We start from the raw sequence: 20,939 nt of genomic DNA on the forward strand, positions 1-20,939 counted from the left end.
ATGATTGAAAGAGGAATAACGGAGGTCTCGATGCCGGTGTATGACCCAAACAGGGGCAAACTGAGCTCAAGGGAATTGTACGCTATCCTACACGTAGTCTTCGCGGAAACTGAGATAATGGTGTATCTTCACAAGAAATACTTCTTGAGCATCGCCTGAGTTGGGCACACGGGGGTCTCGAGTTGGGCGTGAGGGAGGAGTCTTGAGTTAGCTACTGGGGTGCGGCACAGGTAAAGGGATCTTAAGACGCGATTGGCATGACAATTGAATTTTAGAAGAATTAACGGTGCTAAAACATAAAATGAATCTGCATGCTTTTAACGAAAATTCCAATTGAATAGTTTTAAGTGAAATGAGAATGATAAAATTTTAACCATACTGGTAAAAGGGGGGTTTCTAGGTTAGGAGCATGACATGTTAAGTCTTAATGTGGTTTCTGTTTTCAGATCAAGTTTGAAAAACAAAGTTGAAAATCCAACTATACTCAAGCGAGAGACAGAAAGAGAAATCTTGATTGAACTCGCGATAATCGATACCTACAGCAAGTATTTGCAAGGGAACATTTCTAGAGAATTCTTGAGTTTGGTAATACTTGAGTCGGTAAGGTAATTCTTGAGCTGGTTAATACATACTTGAATCGGTAAGGTAATTCTTGAGCTGGTTAATACATACTTGAATACATCCCGAAGTCACAAGAATGGCAGACAGATTCTGGAAATCCATGCCCGCGGCCCTGAAGAAGCCTACTCTTGATGAGCTGTACAGACTCCTGAGGGACCTGGATTATACCCAAATAGACGAGAGAATGGCGGTAATGCTGAATGCCATCCTCCAGTTGGAAGACCAGGGTGAATGCAGGGAGTCTGCGACGGAGGCTGTCTTGATGGTCGGCTACACCACCGAGGGAATATCAAACCAAGAACAGACCAGATGGTTGTCTTGGAATGTGGATGGAGGAGTAAGGGGTTTTGACTTGGCAAGGAATCCTGGCCTGAGTAACAATACCGAATATGGCGCAGGGGAATTCCCACTACCAACTAGGCCAACAGCAAGATCTACAGGCCAGAGCTCGAGTAAGGTGCTATCGATGACGCGAGCACAACAGACGACCGAGGCATATCCGGATCTTGGTGTTCTAAAGAAAGAGCTCGAGAAGACGCAGAAGGAAAGGAATAAGGCGAACCTCGATCGGGATCAGGCAAAGCTGGATCGGGAGAAGGTTCAGCTGGAAAGGGACCAGGCGGTCAACGAGCGAGATCAGACTCTGAGGTTGCATGAGATGCTAAAGGCTGAACATCAGCAGGAGCTAAGGGTGCGGGAGAATGCCGCGAATTGTGAACAACTGAAGTCGGAGTTGGAGAGAATAGAACAACGACAACGCGAACTTGACGCACAGAAGGGAGCCAGGCCAAAGGAGCGAGTGGTTACCAGCTCGAGGCCAGAGTCACGCATGGAAATGGATGAAGCCCCCAGGGCAAGAGGACGGTTCAACCTTGACCGCGAGGCCCGAGAACACATGAGTGAGGGATTGGAAGTCTGGATACCTAATGAAGCAACGTCCTCCTTGCGTAGCCTAGAGACGCAACCCATACGCCCACTGATGGATTTGGTACTGCCGGGATATACCCCAACCTCGACCTCGAGTGACAGTCAGGTGAGCGGCGGCTCATCGCGTCTGAAGGAGCTGGGCGAGAAATTGCGGCAGAGAAGTCGTGAAAGTTCGGCAAGACCGGAGCTTCCCCCAACTTGGAGGGAACAACCGGTCAGGAGCGTCGTGATCTCGAGTTATAAGAAAAACACAGAGAAGAGGTACCACAGGTACAATCGGCTGAATTGGAATGCGGAACAGAAAACCAGGAGGGACTGCTTTCATGATGCAGCCTGGGTGGAATATCTTGCGCCACCCCGTGTGCCAGAAGGTGCGGTCCACCTAATCATAGGGGACAGCCTGGTGCGGGTGTTGACCCGGATCCAGTCGCACTGGCAGACAGGAATCTTGAGTTTCGCTGGAGCTGCCACGCCACAGATGTTGGCAACGCTTGAGATGCTAGGGATGACTAAAGTGTACACGGTGACCCTGATGATCGGGACTAACGATGTATCAAGGGGAGAAGCGAGGAAAATAACGAGGCTGCACGACAAGATGAGCTGCCTTCTTGAGGAGCTGAGGATCCAGATGGACCCCATCCTGTTGACAGTATGTACTGTCCCTTACAACATGATGTTCGATCAGCACGCCTTGGAGATGAACGAGAAGGTGCGGAACCTAAACAGGGTGATCTGAGAAATCCACCGGAAGAGTGTGCTCCCCGTCGGACTGTTGGACGTGGCGGAGCGCATGGAGCAAGCGGGATTCCCTGAGGACACCTCCAATGATGGAATCCATTTCGATAGACCGAGGGGATTAGAGTGGCTGAATGACGTCTTTCAAGGACACATAAACACGCTAGAGGCGGATCTGCTAGAGACAGCCCAATTCACATTAGGGCCACCTCCGAACCCACCATTCCTTGCCTCAAGGGCCTTGTCTGGTCGCTTGGGACCGAGGGTCGACACTAGAGACGGCTCGAGGAGCAACCAGGCCAGATTGCAGAGTGCCACGCCGATGGAGTCTGAGGAGGTGACGTCATCAACACCTCCAGGCTCGGCGATATCCTCAGTGGTAGTGGCAGAGAGCAAGCAGGAAAAGAGGCCTATGGAGACCGCCCGCTTGAGATATCTTGAGAAGGTGAAAGGACTGGACCTGGAGGGTTTGGAATGCAGGCGGGAATTGGCGGAGACTCTGGGTATTGAACGAGTGTCGCACGAAGACTTAAACAGACATCATTGCGTGGACTGGTTGAAAGCTCATGAGGCGCACTTCTCGAGAACAAAACTGATGGAGACCGGGGACCTGACCGGAATTCCCACAAAAGCGATCATGGGACCCATCAACTACAGACCTCTCAAGCTGCTGGGGAGTCCTGGACTCATAGCAGAACCCCCCAAACACCGAACGAGCATCGCCAGGATCAGGTTGGCGACCCCGGCACAGTTGACAGTTGAAGGTGGTGGACAAGCTGCTGAATCCGGAGGGAATGGAATTGCCAGATGCCGCTTACGAAGGCTCGAAATTGGCGGAAGATCCCAGGTACGGGAAGCCCTGTGGGAGCACCCAGCTGGCCAAAACCTTGGCAGTTTACGATAGAGCAGATCCAGCTGCTGCGAGGGTAGTCATTGTGGCGGGATCAGACTTCGAAGGGACGTCTCCTAAGTTGTTCTGGCCGGAGACTCTGATATACTCTTTGCCAGGAGCTGAACTAAATCAGATGTTAACTCTAGTGGTGGCAATAAAGTCAGAGATGCCCTGTGAGCCTGAGCTGCTATTGTTTGCAGGAATGAATGACCATCTGCACGCGACGGGACTTGAGCAGCTGAAGGGCAATGAACCGATATCGAGGAAGATATGGGAAGCCATTCAGACGTTGTTTGCAGCAATGAATGAAGTGCAAGAGAATGTTGTCTCGAGATTTGGATCCAAGACGAAGGTGGTGTTCACCACATCCCCTGAATACGCGAATATGCCACCCGCCCTACAATTCGTGTACGCGGTCTTGATCCTAATAGCAGAGGGAAACGAATGGCGGATTCTAATGGCAGCCCCCAATCGGGAATTGGAGCCATCGAACCTGAGGCTCCGCAAGTCAGAATTGGCAGCGGCATGGGCGGACATATCTCATGCACTGAGGGGGGCTTTTATGGATTAGCCGACATCCTGATCGTATTGGACGAGGTGCTCTTGCTAGAGATATCGAACTTTGCGAGACAACTTAAGTTCAGCCCAGTCATCGGGGACGATCACCCGGCGATAAGCCAATTGACGGACAGCTTGTGGTTTCGGAGCATTGAGGTGAAGATCACAAAATCCACCGGCAAGTCTAGAGGTCCGAGCAACGCGAGAAAAAATGTGGCCGACACGGAGAAGCAATTAGAGTCGATGAAATATCGCCTGACGCAAGAGAATGGCTGGTGGCCATTCTTGACACCAAGGCTGGAGAACGCCACGAATAAGAGTTTTCTGGAGAAACAACTGGAGTTGGCCGACGGAAGAGAGATGACGGTGGCTAGATTTGTCTCGGCCGCCAATGAAGTGACGATTGGAGGGTTCTGGAGAGAGCACGCCGAGGGTGAGCTGAGGACTAGAAGGGATCATGAGATTCTTAAGTTCTTGAGTCCCTACTGGGGGAAAGAATTCATGGCAGGAATGTACGGCACCACAGCGACTATCTTTGGAGCCTTCGTGCAGGAGATACTGGGCATGCCCATCAGCCTGCTCTTGGCTTTATATCTGGTCTACCCCAGATATTTGTTCAACATGGGCCCAGCGTAAATGTTTAGTCGAGGAGTAGAGACACTTCGGGTTGATGGGTATCTGGCACTAGTACTCTTGACCCATGGGGAATTGGTGTCGTTTCATCGATTGATGGAATATGGGGAGCCCTTGTCAATGGGGAAAGTCCACTCGAGTATCGAAACATACTCCTACAAGTGTGCCGCGGGGTTGAAGACGTTGTTAGTGCAATACCTCATGATGCAGAATCGGCACATGACGGGTGAAGAGAAGAACCCAAAATCGAGAGAAGAATGGAAGAAGATGAATGGAGGGATGCCTCTGTTGACGGACCTGTGCCTGGCAATGAGGTCGGACCCGATGGGGATAATTCGGGGTCTAGAGGAGGTGGTAACCTGCATTTATGGACCAGCCGTGACATACGCGTTTCCAGATCCTCTGGTGACAGCTTATCGCTACTCCGTGACACACTTGAGCCTCATAAGTATACTGGATGGGACGACACTCAACTGGTGTCAGCAAGAGGTGCTGAGTGCACAAATGAGCAACACGGTACTCTTTGGAAAAGTGAAAGATGCCGAGTTGATAGTGTGCAACTTCAGGGGACAGATGCAATGTAGAATGGCAGGCAAACGCGAGGGCCCCATCGAGACGTATCCCAAGTTCTGGAACTTGAACCCACTGACAGCAGACGGAAGAGATATCTTGAGGATTCCCGCTTGGGAGGAAAGCTTTGCACTGGTTAAGAGGGAGCTGGAGGCCATAATGGAGAAAAAAATCCTGCCGGCCACCATGCCTGAGTTCCCTATAGTTAGGAGGATGACCTTGGGAATGAACAGCCCCTTGGTAGTTCCATCCATAATGGCGAAGATGACTACGGAAGAAATGCAGAAGTACTTCACTGATGGCTGGGACCCCCTGTTCGTCGGCTATACGGCGGCGGTTTACTTCCACACTAGCGAGGCGAAAATAAATTCGTGGACGACGCAAGCAAAAAAGATGAGAGGCTCGCAGCCCCCTGGATATGAGGTGCGAAAGGTCTTGAGAGCTCTTGAGCAGGAGGGACTTAAGAATATGCTACCAATATGGGATGATGGCAGGATGATCATGATGGAGGGGCATGTCGTGTTGGTGGACGACATGAAATTTGAAACAAGAAAGTATAGGGCACCCTATGGCTTAGAACAGGTGGAAATGAGACAGGAGGGAAAAGAACTGGATGCTGCAGGTCAACTGTACGTGGCCCTGACGGATTACAAGAGATTGGATCCGGCGACACCATCGCCACTGTCAGTGGATACACCTGGAGACAAGAGGAGTGGACCCGTGGAGGGCCGGTTCAAAAGAATTCTCGAGAGAAGAAGAAATGAGTCAGAAGAAGAGAGTATGGATGAAACTCTCAGCGAAGCCGGTGAGGACATGGAAGTGGGGAATACGCCTGAACCGAGACCATCAGGGGAGGAGCTCACCACTCAACAGCTGTTGAAAGACTTGAGCGAGGAGAATTGGGCAGATACTGTCACTCCACCGCTGACCCCGTCCCCACGGAAGAATCTGGAGTTGCCATTGGCAAGCGAGACCTCCAATATGGGGATGATACTCTTGAGCTCGGAGGAAAGGGAAAAGAATACTTTCGAAGGAAATAGGGACATGTTCCTGGGGTCTCTGAAGGACGATGCTTGGCAGGAGTTCTTGAAGGAATTCAATCAAGAAGTGGGCAGCGAGACGACGCTGGACAAACTCAAGGAGGAACTGTGGGACACAGTTGTGAAGTTTGGAGAACCGCTTCTGATAGGAACGGGCCTGGATGAGAAGGCGAGAAAAGAGCTGCTGAACAAGCTGATAGAGCTGAGGAATTCACGATCGAAGACTAGAGAAGAAAAATGTGAAGACAGCTCTACTCTGAAACAAAAAACTGTAGATAAAATAGTTGATGATACAAAAGGGATAAGGTTGGGACTAGTAATATGATTAAAAGTACTAATATCCTTAAGGCTCGAGCAGGGGGAAGGCAAGAGTTGGAAGGGTTGGAGGTAGACAGAGAGGTCGAATCAGTGATGATAACCACAACACCCTCAAGCAGAGATGTGAAAACTCGCAAGAGGAAGAGAGAAGTGGAGGGATTGGGTAGTCCTTCAGTGGATGCTGTCTCGGAAGGAAACTTGAGAGAGACGGCGCCCATGGTTTTGGCTCGATGCAAGACGGCGGCATACAAGAGCAACACGGAGCTCAGAAGACCACTCGAAGTAGAGAGGGAAATAGAGGCTCCCACCAGTTCGACATCGGAGGAAGACTTCAAGCCCCAGAAGGTAAATGTGAAGAGAGGTTCAAAGAACGGGCAGACATGGGAAGTGGATGTCGGCAAGGAATGGGTCTCGAAGGCACACCAGGCCACGGGGAAGCAAGTGACGAGTGATCCACTGGAGAGGAACAAAACGAGGAACACCTCCCGGACATGGTGGGTGGCCCTCGAAGGAAATGGAAGACTGCTTGAAGAAGTTGGACAGTGGAGTGGCTCGCAAACGACGCAATTGGGCCACCCAGCAAAAGGCTGAGGTTAACAAGATAGAATTGGCGAATCAGCTGAAGAGGTCCTGGCAGAACTTGTTGAAGGATCATTTCGAAGAGGCAATGAGGACATCCTCATCAGCACCGCCATTGATGGCGAATCCCTTCGTTAGAACCGCAGGACAATGATGATCACCTGGAGTCTGGTGGGAATAGAGTTGGAGACATTGACCTCATATGACAGGCTGAAGTTGGGAAGCAAGAAGCTAGATGTGTATCAAGCACTGATGCAACACGTGGCCAGGGATAATTCAGGCTTGAGCCTGGCTAGGAGGAAGGATGCCACATGTTTTTTGAGATGGATAATGTCAATGATGTCTGACAGCACCATCTTGGCGTGCCATCAAAGAGCAAGCGGGAGTAAAACCGTGGAAAAAAGAGTCTCAACGATCATCTTAAACGTGTATCAGAGTACTGGAATAGAAAGGGAAGATCGTTCCAGACTATCCCTAGAGAACCACAGAAAGCTAGACGAGGTGCGGAGGTTTTTTACCAAGGAGTTCGAAGAAGAACATGATGTTCACCGTAACCTGGCCTCGTCAGAGCAGTACTCGAGACTCAGCGAGAAGGGGGAATACCAATACGTGTCAGGAGTGATGGGAATAGCCTACAACCCCTTCTTAGACTCAGAAACTGGAGGCGCTCACAGGAACCACGAGGTAGCGGAGCTGCTGAAGTTTTGGACAAAAAAAATAGTGGAAATAGACGCGGTGGAGAAAGAGAGGCCGAGCCTGGGCCTAATTCTTGAGAAAACATGAAGTGAAGATGGGTGGTGGTGAACATGAGAAGTGAACATGGGTGGTGGCAAGAAGTGAACATGGGTGGTGGCAATGGCTTGCTGATCACGAACTTGGGAGTGGTATGTTCAAATCTAGAGAAGTGAACATGGGTGGTGGCAATGACTTGCTGATCACGAACTTGGGAGTGGTATGGAAGTTACTAAGACCCTCCTGGTGCCCACATCCCCACGCGAGTCTGATCGAGGAGACCACCGAACGGGTGAGGTTAGCTCCAACGGAAGATGAAGATTTGGCAAAGTTGAGTGTGGTGCACAAACTGATCTTACCTCAGATGAAGGAGTCAGGCGAAAAGACGAACAATCTCGAGTCAGCAAAGAAGATGGAGCCGGGTAGCTGTCTGGATTCTACGTGTGGGAGTGGAGAGCACACCTGCGATGGACGATCATGTGTCAGGATACTGTCCTTTCAAAAAGAAGATCTAGTTACTTGGTTTGAAGACATCACGGAAAGGGAGAAAAGTGAAGTACAAATAGTGGCGGAGTGTTACGCGAGAACTACGGTGAACATAGCGACAGCGCTCGGATTCTTCTCGAGAATGTGTAGTCTGCATTCTCTGGAGAGGCTAGAGTCTGAACACCATTTAGTGACGGCGTCGAGCGTGGAATCATGGCCTGAAGTGTTGCAGGTGACTCAAAAACATATCCGGGGCTGGAAGGTTGGTCTCGAGGCAGAAATGGGGTTTCCCATGAGCGAAGCTTATGGCCTGCCATTGAACGCAAAATCCCTGATAGGGTCAATGATGGCCAATTTGTGCGGAAGCCACTACCCACTGCACATGGCGATGGTGGAAGCATCCAACCAGAGAATATTGGTGGACAAGGCCTTCTCAGTGCCCAAGTGCGTGAGGTTGGCTCGGGTATCGCATCACTCGCACAAGTTGTTGAGGAAAATCAGAGGGACAGTACCGAAAGAGTTGAGAGATGACTTGAGTGAAATCTGGGGAGAAGAGCTTTTGAAGTTGGAAAGTGAGAACACAAGCGATCACGAGAGACAAAACGTGATCGGAAAACCTGTGGGGGGCACTCCAAACATGGGAGAGAACGACACGATGCATGAGAAAATGATGGAGCTTGAGCCTCTCTTGGAAGCCTCGGGGGAGCGTAACCTCAGGAGCATTGAGATCACCCATGGAGAATGCCCATGCCACTGTTTAGCACAGACGGTGTGGTATCCAGACCACAAGAACCTTTGTCTGGTGTGGAATATGGAAGAAATTCGGTCGATCGGATTACCGGATCACCGGCAGAAGGTGACGCTCTTAGTAGTGAGTACGATGCTGGCTCTGAGATGGATAGAGGAGAATATAACGAAGTATCGGGAAGCAAAGACGCCAACGGCTGAGTCAATATATGTGATAGACTACAGCAGGAGACTCGAGTTGTTTGAGACTGCATGCAAAGTATTCGCCATACCAACGGAAGTCAGACACGTATGGAGCCGCTTGAGGTACTTTCCATGGTTTCGAGCGACACTGACGTCTTGGTTATACATGACAACGAAAGATCACAGGAGAAAGCATCAAAAGGAGTATCGACAGTTCCAGGCCGAGATTGGGCCGGAAGCTTTCAAGAGACCCCTGTTAACCCATCGAAATGCGATCACGACAGGATGGAAAAGAGTGGGTAAAATGTCTAGAGACAATACCAAAGCGAGGGAATCGATACTAGAGGAGGACTTGGCGAAGAACGTGAGCCTGAGCCTGCACAACTCCTTTTGTTTGAACCGGGAATCAAGGGTGAAGGCGCTAACCAATCAGGCAAAAAGGTTGCAGGAGCAAAGGGAATGGATGCGATCCTATGAACAGCTGAAGGCTTGGGAGGAGATCGTGATTAGCTCCGATGATGAAGAAGAACTGTTGAGACAGTTTGCCGTATCCAGTACTTCAGGAGACGGCACCTCCAAGGCGAAGAGTGCGAAATGAGCGGATGGCTCGAATGGATCTTGAGTCTTGAGAGGGAAAGGGGGCTTGAGTGTGGATCCGGGTGAAACCTGGGTTCACGAAAAAGAAATTTTAACGAAACAGATACTGTTATTAATATGCTATATCTATTATATAAATCAAAATGCTGCATGACAATTTCCTGATTGAATGGGACAAAAGAAATTTTAAATAATTGGCTTGAAAAGCGAGAATTCAAGGGTGCAGGTGTTTAGCGATAGTGTGAAAATTTTACATGGCCGTGAATTTTGGGGTGTAGATAAGCTTAAGTCTGCTGCAAACTTCTGTAAATGACCACTGGCACTGTACCTTGAGCAACACTCGGTTTTTTGGGACTCACTGGCAGACGACAGCACGCGATGAGGACATCGATCTTGAGTCCGGGGAGTATGTGCCAGTCGGTCATATTTGGAAGTTTGACCTTGAGAAAAGCAAGAGCACTTAATTTTGGGGTGAAATTTAATTTTTCAAAAACTCGAATGGAGCCTGTCATGCACGATTTTCTCGCGATAACTGAAAACCGAAAAAGAGAATTGAGAACGATCGAACAACAATCGCGGCAAAGTTGCTAGATAAAACAGTGGGAAATTGCTATTCGCAATTTCTGTCAGAATAGAAAGAGAGTAGAGCTGTCCCATCTGAAACAGAGACAGGCGTATTCCCGAGAACTGGATTGTCATCACTCGATTGGATTATTATTTGAACTGAACTAGAGTGAACCTTCGGTGGAAAGGTGGACAGCTTGAGTGTCCCAATGGTTCACGAGAAACTACATCCTAGAGTTAAAACTTGTCCTTGTCATTGAAACATTAAAACTCATTTAGTTACATTATTTAATTCTCGAGTTAATTACCGTCTGAAGTACTTCCCTTTCTTGAGTGTGGTACGATGTGAGTACTTAATTTAAAGTTCTAGAGTGTGTTTTATGATTGTTATGTTGAGGTAAGGCGAGTTTTAGGTTGATCCATCTGAAATGGATCAAAGTTCCACTGTCTAATAAAAAGTAACTTAACGGATTGTTCCGACCCGGTTTTTAACGGCGTTCGTGTATTTTGGGTATCTAGAGACCTAAGTATGGGGACGTTATTATTTCTAGAGTGGGGGGATATTTTGGTAGTAGCCTTTAAGCTGTAACGGGTCGTAGTCTCATGTCACAAGCGAACCGAATTGGCTCCGACTGATTTGAGGTAGAAAGACACAAGAGATAGTGTCCCTGACTCTTGAGCCAATGGTTATAGGGCCTATTTTTCTTAAGCCTCATGTGTGACTACAGTAGACGAATGTTACAATCCTAAAACGGAATCTTTCAAAAGCGACGTTTTGGACCAGAAAGAACTCATATATCTGTTATGTTGTGCCAATTTTAAACTACGGATCAGCTCTTTGGAAACCATCAAAAAGCGACTTAGGTACTCTTGAAAGTATCCATCGAAAAGCGACCTTTTTAACGATTACTTCAAATTTGACATAATCTTTGATCCAGGATGCAAAATTAAACTGCTGGAAGTTTATACGAAGTTCTTCAAAACCCACTACAACGAATCAGATTCATGCACTTGGCGGATATTATGTGGCTGCAATAACTGTAGAGATTTGAAGAAACTAAACTTTAACAACTGAAACACGAACGTTGAACCTCCCAATCACTGGGTTTTATGCGAACCCTTGGATTAGTCCTAAATCCTTTGTTATTATCATATGCACCGAGGAACCCAGAGCAGGCAGCTTTTTAAAAGGTTCTCCTTGGCACTACAGATTGCGAACGCCGCTTGCGTACTCGGAACAACAAATTACAAAATAACTTTCGACGAAATTTTTCATTTGTAACAGTGTCGAGTTGCGTGTTTTTATTGAAGAAACGTAACCCGTATCGATTTTAATTGAAAAAGACTTCAACACTTGTCATCTTCTTTTATCATTATCTTTACCATATCTAGAAAATTTCAAGGATTTTGACTGGTATATGTGCTGAAGGTACTCCTGACTGTAACTTCGGTTACTATGATACTTTTGACCTTCTGATTACCCTTTAAAAAAGAAAGACTAAAAAAATAAAAATAAAAAAATTGAAATAGAAGAAATTAAAAGAAAAAGAAAACATTCAAACAGAAGAGATGCACAATCTGCTATTTCGGTTGAACACAAAAACTATGATTTCGTTATGTAGTCGCTGTGTGTTCGAGACTGATCAAATAGTTTCAAAAAAACGTTAGAAAGAAAAAAATTTTCTGAGGGTGATAACTTTTTGATGTTGATAAATTTGGTCGTAGCCATTTTTGCAGGGGACCTTCCCCACAACCCAAAATATGGGCCAAACTCGAAATATGGGTCAAAAGATGCCCTCGTTGAAATTTTCGAAAGCTGTAGGAAGTGGGATAAGGTAAAAAGAGACAAGGGTTTTATGCAGGTAGATAGCGAAAAGTGAAAAAACATAATTCGAAAGCGTTTCAAAGATGAAATAAAAAAAAATCCCTTACATTTTCATAATACCTGTTTTTATCTAAGGAATTTCCAAGGTTTTGACTGGGCTGCATGATAAAAGATGAATGAAATTCGGTTTGCTTGATGGTTTTTGTACTCAAGATTTCCAATAAGAAAAAAAGAAAGAAATATAACGCAGGATCGTCATACAAGTTTCAGGTGTTATTCTGGGTTAAAATGAGCTGGAGAATTTTTCGACGCTTGAAGTTTACATATGTTCCTCTGAAACCGTCATGGAACCCTATAAACGAACCAATCTTAAACAGCTCTCTTAACGACGAGACTTTGAGTCGGATTGAAGCACTCTCTTTGATGGACATCAAGAATATAAAAGAGAGACAACAGCTGGAAGATGCAATAAGTCTCGCCACGAGGCTCCATTCTGTCAATACTGAAGGTGTTGAGCCGTTGTACATGTTATCCAAAGTTGAATCAAAATCTCTACGACCTGATGTAGTTAAAAGTATTATATCAGCTGAAGAAATCAGAAAATCTGCTGAGAAAACATCAGATGGTTTTTATACTACAAACACAAGCAATATTAACCAAACATAAGCCGGCGTTGTTTCTTTTGAGCTATTTTTTTCCTTCAATTAAAGTTAACTACTTGAAGGTAGATAATTCTTTTTGCTTTCGAATTCTTTTGGATCAACTTTGAGTTTTGAGAAACATGGAAATTGTACGCTTGATCAATTTTTTAAGTGTCTGATAATGAGTCACGGTCTTTTTGTGACTTATATAATTAAACTTAACAAAATGTACTTGAGTCTGGTTTAGATTTCTGGTCATTTTTACTCTTGCGAAACTTAGTGAGCGTTAGTGTAATAGTACGACCATTCATTTTTTCTAACCTAAGTCACAAATATTGATATCACTATTGTTGGCATCTTTACGGCTTTTTTGATAGTATGTGCTGTGACATTCGAATTGTAATAAGTTAACACAGTTGATGCTGTTTTAATTCATCAAATGAGCCGAAAGGCTTTTTGTTTGAAACAACATGTCAATAATAAAATATTTTGTCCAACTGATTTATTTGAAATTGATGGCTTACTATTATTGTTTTTCTGACACCCCTATAAGAACTGGGTTAGAAGTAGGGCTTCGTGTATCGGGCGCATTTTGACTACCTCGAAGACTACTTCGCTAAGTCTAGCAAAAAAAAAGAACAAAAAAGCAGCTTCAAAAAGTGAAATAACAACTTCAGACAATAAGCCTCGAATTAATAAAACTTTGCAAGGTATTGGCTTCGAACCTGCTACCTCGATATTTGGAGATCACGCCCTGCCCTCTCGGGCACGAACGCTTAACAATCGGCTAACAATAGTCACAAATAAAGCAGCTACGCATGCTATTAAATTGCCAAACCGATGCAGCAAAAGTGGCATCAAATACGAACATTTGGTGCCACTTTTGCTGCATTGGTTTGGCAATTTAATAGCATGCATAGCTGCTTTATTTGTGACTATTGTTAGCCGATTGTTAAGCGTTCGTGCCCGAGAGGGGAGGGCGTGGGACTCCAAATCTGGAGGTAGCAGGTTCGAAGCCAATACTTAGCAAAGTCTTACTAATTCGAGGCTTATTTCTTTTTTTTTCACTTAATAAAACTGATTTTCTGTTATGTTCGCGCTAGTGTTTGTCAAGTGCAGCTTCGCTTGTGTTACGCTTGGGATTAGCAACCGTCATCAAATCGGAATATACTTTTTTTTTCCAGATGAACAACTTCTAGAAGAATCATTTCAGTTCACTTTATTTTCAATTCAACTTCACATTTTCTTTGCACGGGACGTCTGTGCACAGTTCAAAAAAGTTCCTGTGTTTGAATCCTGACAAGAATTGTTGGTGAAACTCGAAAATTTGTCCATTTGAAAACCTTTTTTGAGAAAAAATGTCTGGCTATCGCCTGTGGACTTAAATGCCGCAACGTGGTCTCTTCTTGCTAATTGAGAAATTAGCACTATAATTACGAGTCGATAGGCAAAGGTACTTCTAACCCAGTTCTTATAGGGGTGTCAGAAAAACAATAATAGTAAGCCATCAATTTCAAATAAATCAGTTGGACAAAATATTTTATTATTGACATGTTGTTTCAAACAAAAAGCTTTTCGGCTCATTTGATGAATTAAAACAGCATCAACTGTGTCAACTTATTACAATTCGAATCTAGTCCTGGACTCGAATAATTTGTTTTCACAGACTTCGCACGCAACCGGGTCCTGGACTCGAATAACTTGTTTTCACAGACCTAGCACGTGAAAATATTTTACACACGTTTTTTCTTGCTTTCATATAAACTGTAACGAGGAATTCTGCGCATTTGGTGCAGTGCTAAGTGCTGTGCTTGAAGATGAATCCCGATATTTCGGTTCCAGTCGGCTGTTTTTTTTTGCAAATTGAATTTTTTAAGTTTTTGGATTTTATTTTGCTTTACTCAGTCATTTCGTATCGCAAGTTAAGTTGAGTTCAGCTTCGCCTCTATTAAGTGATTTTGATTTGTAATTATGATGTTTTTAGCCCTGATTTTGTTTATAGCCTTGATTTATTTTTTTTTTTTTGTGATTTCTAAAGTTTATTCGGTCTAAATGGTTTCAGCTAAATCACTCAATGCAGCGTGTTTTGAAATAAAAGGTTATAGAGTTTTCACCGCGTGTGCTTCTGCTCGACGGTGAAAAGGTTCAAGTTTCAAAGCGACTTTGCTACGCTTGCGATTAGCAAGCGATATAAAATCGGAATATAGACTTTTTTGGTTAACTTTTTGTTCAACAATATCATATGAATTGTTTGATAGATTGGCTTATAACAAATTGAAAATCTTTAGCTTGACTGGCGGACTTATCTGAGACAACGACTACGTCAGTGACAGAAATTTTTTTTTAGTTGGCGTCTGGTCAGGACCCGCTTTTTTTGTCAAACGGGTAATATTCCGTTTCATATAAATTGTTTGCCTATTGTTTGTCTGCTTAATTTGTGTCTTTTAAAGTGCCACATCCCAATTTTTGGGTTGGAAGTTATTTTCATTTTCATTACCCTTGCGATAAGCAAGGGTATTGAAATCGGGTACTAGACTTTTTCCCCGTAAAACATTTTGTCCGCAGGTAAAGAAAAATACTAATACTTAACTATAAAATAGTTCAGGCCTGATTTAGGTTGTAACTATTACTAAGAACTTTTTCATTTTTTTCTGGTTCCTGGTTTTTGTCTCAGTTTCTGTCCGTTCATTTTTCGTTTTTATAACGTCATTTTCTTATCTGGTAAGGATTTTTATCGGTTTAATTTTAAAAAAGTTTTTGCTATAACTGAAACTTCACAAACTTGTAAATTTACCATGTCTTAGTTTGAGGTTTTTTCATTTCTTTTAATTTTCAAACAGTTTCCGTTTTTGTTATATCGACTAAGTCAACTTATTTTTCCGAGGGCAAAATATGTCTGTTTGGGATTGTGTTTCAGTTTGGATGGGTCTTGAAAACTTTCAAATTCATGAAATTTTGTATGACAACAGTTGTTTTCCGCTCAACAGGTCTCGACCCAGCGTTTGTCACTTTTGTTACCGCTCGTTAAATCATTTCCATTTTTAAGGGTTGTTTATGAATTTCACCTGATAAAAATATAAAGTTTTAGTAACTGTAGTTTTCCAATTTTTGTCAAGTTTTTTTCGACTTCTGCCCTTTTTTCATCCACTGTTTTGTAGCGCAATGTGTTTTTTTTTGTATCGCAGGTGGTGTGTTCATTTAATCTGTTTTTTTTCGGTTTACAGTTTTGTCTGAGCTATTTTGCCTTATGATTTGTAGGTTTTTGACCTAGTTTTTCGTCATCTGAAGGAAAAATAGATTTAATTTTTGTGGGGTTTCCGGAGGGTGGGTGGGGCATAAAATTTCACAAATTCCAAAAATTTTTATGACAAGTTTTGCTTTTGGCTCAACGGGCATTTACCCAAGTTTTGCCGGCTTAGTTGCTGCTTGCTAAGTGTTTTGGAACACATATTTAACGCTGAAAAATCATTCCAGGCAAATTTTTGTGGTACAATCAGTGATGGGAAGCTCCTTTTCGCTTCTGTGCTAATCTCGATTCATCAAAGTTTTTTTTTTATATACGAATTGAAGTGTTATTTATCGAAAATGTACAATGTCTAAAAACCAATAATTGAAACGCTGTTAGAATTTTGTTTGCTTCGAAGTTTCTTTTTATCCCCCCATTTCCCATATTTAAGACACAAAGCATGTCATCAACAGAACGAGAACTCGCATTCAGTCACGAGGAAGTGAAACATTGTATGACGAAGATCGTTGAGGCTGCGTTTGAGAATCCCCAAAACATAGCTCGACTGAAGGAGGCTAAGTCCCGTGCGGGAAGCGATATGGTGAAAATAATGCAGTTTGTATTTCCCATTGCCATAAAAATTCAACAAGAAACAATGGAACAGTGTGGCTATCATTCTGATTACGACTGTAAGTTTGGATAGAATTTGAATTGCTGTTTGGATAGATGAGATTAGTAGAAAATGAATGGCATGATTAGTTATTAATTTAGTCTTTCCGGTTTTCTTATTTCCCAGTTAATAATATCTTCAGCTTTGCTTTTGCGCCCATGCGCTTGATACTCGATTTCAATTTAAATAACAAAATTCGCTTTAGCGTAAGAGATATTTTTTGTCGAGCGGAAATAAAACGTACTTCAGTTTCGAAAGCCAATTTCATTTTTGATTGGAGCAATTAACCCTAAAACGACTGACAAGGGATTTCGTTTAACAAAGAGTTTCATTTCGACTTGAAATAGATCGTGATACAGTTAGAAATAAATTTAACCATTGACACGTCTATGTTTAATTAGGTTTAAGAAAATCTTCTTAAATTTCTTTGAAAATCTCTCGGTAAATTTTTCGAGGCTTTTGATTGGTTAATGATTTGTATTTCAGCGGCTATCCGGTTCACACAAGTGCTGCATCGCTATGAGAAGACTGACGAAGAACTTGCATCGTTGGCAGCTCGCTTCAAGACCATCTTTATGCCCCCTCTTTTTTCACAAGCTCAAATGTCACCTGCCAACCAAGGACCAATTGCTCCACATGACAGTTACGACCCAACCGGATCCGCTCATTTTACACAGATTTCAACGGCTTCTTCAACAGGCCATGTTCCATAAAATGAGACTTTTGATCTGTCATAGTTACTATTCGATGGTATGCATTGTATGACACCGTTTGAAAATAGAGAGAAACGAAGGAACAGTGCGCCGGCGTTTTTGGACTGTTAACTCAGAAGGAAGTTTTCTGAGGCACATTTATTTTATGAGACACATTGGTTAGATAATTTTAAAAGATGATTTTCATGATTATCTATGTAATTGAATTGTACATAAAGTTATTTTCATGAACCATTTGAGCTAGCTAACAAGAATAAAATCTTGAAGCCATAAATGCACATGCAACGGAGATGACTACTGGGAAAAAGAAAACCGAAGTACGAGTGCCTCTTCGCGGCAGTATCCACGTCATGCCTCACAGCATGGCTCAAATCTCGTTCAAAGTTTCTGTAACAGGAACATCGTTGCCCAATTCGTGTTTTATTCTGAGAACGGAGAAATCCAGCGACTACGTTCCCCTACCATCCAGCTGGCACAATCAATAACATCTTTCTGCTAAGAGTCGGCAAAGTAAAGAATCCAGGACGGTTACGTATCTGCCCTATCTGTGATAAAAAAAAGAGCTCACACAAACGTCTGGTACCTTTTTGGCGGATGGGTATACTTCTCTTTCCCCTCGTTACATAACAGCGGAATTGTCTCGAAACCAAAAAATAAGTACTCCGGAAAAAAGGAATGAAGAAAACAACTGCGACGATTTCTAAGTTTTAAAACTGAATGAAATTGGCCTGCATCCAAAACTTAGCAACATCGTTCACTTCATGGAAACCAAAATATCTATTGCCCCTATTTAGAAAACCTAATTTCATGATAAAGTCACCTGTAAAATACCTCTAGGCTACTCAATAAACATGGAGGTCTCAATGGAGTTCTCAGTTACTCAATGGAGGCTTAGCTTTTCTCGTCAAAAACATAATTAAGCATATTTATCATGAAATACAATTGAACACCCAAGACTGAGTTGAGAACTGCGAAACAAAATTAAATCGAGAGGCAGTCAGATAAAGCTTACGAATCTATACATCATACCACTCTCAAGCTGCTACACTAGTTACACCGCATTCGTCAATCAGCTTTCAGGACTTTCTAATACTCGGTGATATTAATGATCATAACTTTTCTGAATTTGAGAAAGATGCAAGTTCAAAAACATCAAAATAACAACATTTGCAGATGATTTTTCTATTATCACAACCGGTCCAAACATCATTGAACTTGAACTAGAGATACAGCCCCAACAAAGTATTCTGTATTCTTGGCTTCCAAAACGCAATTGAATACTATCTGCAGACAAATTGTCAGCGACTATCATAACTACCTGGAATAAAGTAATTAATCAAAAGAAGTGATTATCGAAAATAACCCACAACCTACCATCCAAAAACCTAAAACTGTAGAAGTCATTGTTGTTAACTTTTTTTACTTTCACGGAACATATTACCTTAGTGATAATCAAATTGGAAACACTGAACTACGATAGTGGGTTACTGCGCAAGTAGCACAGAATGTTCCGACTATAATTTTTAGAAAACTACGGTTTAGAAAGTTTTTTTTCCAAATCAGTGTAGTTTTTTTATGCTCGGTGTGATCAAATGATCTGACGTAAAAATGAATTTCAGGTGTATTAGACAGTCATAGTAGTATATGCAAATTGTACAGCATTTGTTGTAGAAAGTTTACTAGGAAAGCTAAAAAACTATATTTAAAAAAATTTCTCAAAATTTTTAGAAAAACTTGTGTTACTTGCTCAAATTTAAGGTCCTAAGTTAGGCATAATTTAAGCCAGCTTTTGTTGTAAGCCTGCTCGCTTGCTTCTTTTGCTCGAATTAAGAAGAAACATCAAAAATTTGAAACCGGTTTTTCAGATTTTTTTATGTGATTCGAATTACAACTGAAAACGTTTTAATCTGATATATCAACCCAGTCCGATGATTATTTGTCGTACCTGATTTTGCGTGAAAAAAAAACAAACACACGAATACAAAGTTCCTCCCCATTTTCAATGGTCGTAACAATAACTTACTGAGACTTTCAGGCGCAAGATGCGTTTTGCAGCAAAGAAACTCTAAGTATTTCATACGAGGCCAATGGGTGTAGTGTTATGAATACGTAGCTCCTGTCTAGACAATTTCAGTAAGTTAATATCTTCGCTGGAGTGGTCTTCAAAATCGACCAATTACAGCGCTCAAAATTGTAACAGGCTGCACAAAACTGACTCCAATTAAACACCTTCATAGCGAAACTTAAATACTGACCGCCACAAAACCAAGAGCAACTCGATGTCGAGACTTGAAAAACCAAAAAAAAAAAATACTGTGGCTGCATCAAAAACATCTTGATGAAATTAATCGCATCACACCAGATCAATGTCTCTTGAGACATTTCTTCCAAATGAATTGAAAAACTGCGTTAAGAAACATCCCTTCAAACTGATGGGCTCTCAAAATCAGAAATTTTTTCAGAAAAAAAACAGCTTTTTTAGAAGTTAACGACTTACTCTTGTGCAACTCCGCTGGTTGTCGAGGTTGGGCAAAAGCATCAAAAAGTTGCACAAACTGTAACGCTAGAATGTCACATGACAGTCACCACCTTTTAACTGTCCATCGAAGCCAAGATCTCTAAAACTTGACGACATGTAAGACAACCTTGTTGCAGTTACAAAATAGCTCAACTTATCAACATAATGGATTCGGAACTTTTTCTCGGTTCTCCTCGCTAATTAAAAACTGCCCGCTTGAACCAGGCACGGGAGTTTTGCTTCGTTCTCCGTTTTAAAATTGGTTCAAAAGTTAAGAGAAAGAGTAATAAGAATCGAAGTAGAAAGAGTATATGGAAACAATATAAATACCAAATTGCGAGAAATCAGCCTTAGAGAACTTCGAGAGTGCATACAGAACCAGACCGTGTAGGCTTACAATAGCTTATTTGAACTTAATTTAAGCAGTGAAATTTTAGTTTATTCAAGTAAAGGTAAATTTTGGAGTTTTTTACTACAATTTTGGGAATCAAAAACTTGAAATTTCAAAAAATGTCCGCAAAAAATTTGAGAAATTTTTTTTCAGTTTTTTTTTTCGTTTTTCCAGTCATTATTCTTTAAAAACTGTTTTCAAATTGACTTATTTTACTATCACTCTCAAAAATGCCTAAGTTCTATAATTTCGTTCAGATTTGTTTATCACAACATGGCGAAAAAAAACGACACCAAATTGACAAAACATTTTTTTAAAGACTGGTCGGAACATTCTGTGCTACTTGCAATGTAACCGGCTATCCTTGTTGTTATTTCCATTTGTTCCATTCAAAGGTTTTTTGACTTGAAATGTTTCATCACATGCTATATCAGCTTAGTATGCTGGTTATGTTCATGCTGACAATTTTTTTGAGGTTTCAACTTTTATTTTCTAAGTTCAGTTTATTTCTTTTAAAAGGAAAGCAAACTTCATTATCGAACAGCAAAGGTGGAAAGATTATGAAAAACGTGAACGACATCTAACATCGAAATAAGTTTTTACATAGATTTCTTAGCAGAATGAAAAAATTTTCATCCACCTTTCTCGAATTGGGACGCGTTCATTGGGACTTTTCCAACTCTGTTGGCTATGTTTTCGACTTTATGACTTCCGGTTTCTTTTTTGGCTGCTATCTCTCCATGTTATCTTTGAGTGCATCGTTGGTGGTGCAA

At 42.7% G+C, this 20,939-nt stretch overlaps 2 protein-coding genes across 2 annotated transcripts in view; both read left to right on the top strand.

Moving 5' to 3' along the window:
* Nucleotides 1–20,939, top strand: part of LOC134850463 (3-phosphoinositide-dependent protein kinase 1-like) — a 203,192-nt gene that overhangs the window by 16,619 nt on the left and 165,634 nt on the right. The window lies entirely within an intron of this gene.
* On the top strand, nt 16,335–17,257 carry LOC134840087 (protein C10-like). The gene is made up of 2 exons (XM_063855779.1): nt 16,335–16,563; nt 17,031–17,257. The coding sequence occupies exons 1-2, from the start codon at nt 16,335–16,337 to the stop codon at nt 17,255–17,257; spliced, it is 456 nt and encodes a 151-aa protein (XP_063711849.1).

The sequence above is a fragment of the Symsagittifera roscoffensis genome, chromosome 1, assembly GCF_963678635.1.
Source record: "Symsagittifera roscoffensis chromosome 1, txSymRosc1.1, whole genome shotgun sequence".
Taxonomy (NCBI): Eukaryota; Metazoa; Xenacoelomorpha; order Acoela; family Convolutidae; genus Symsagittifera; species Symsagittifera roscoffensis.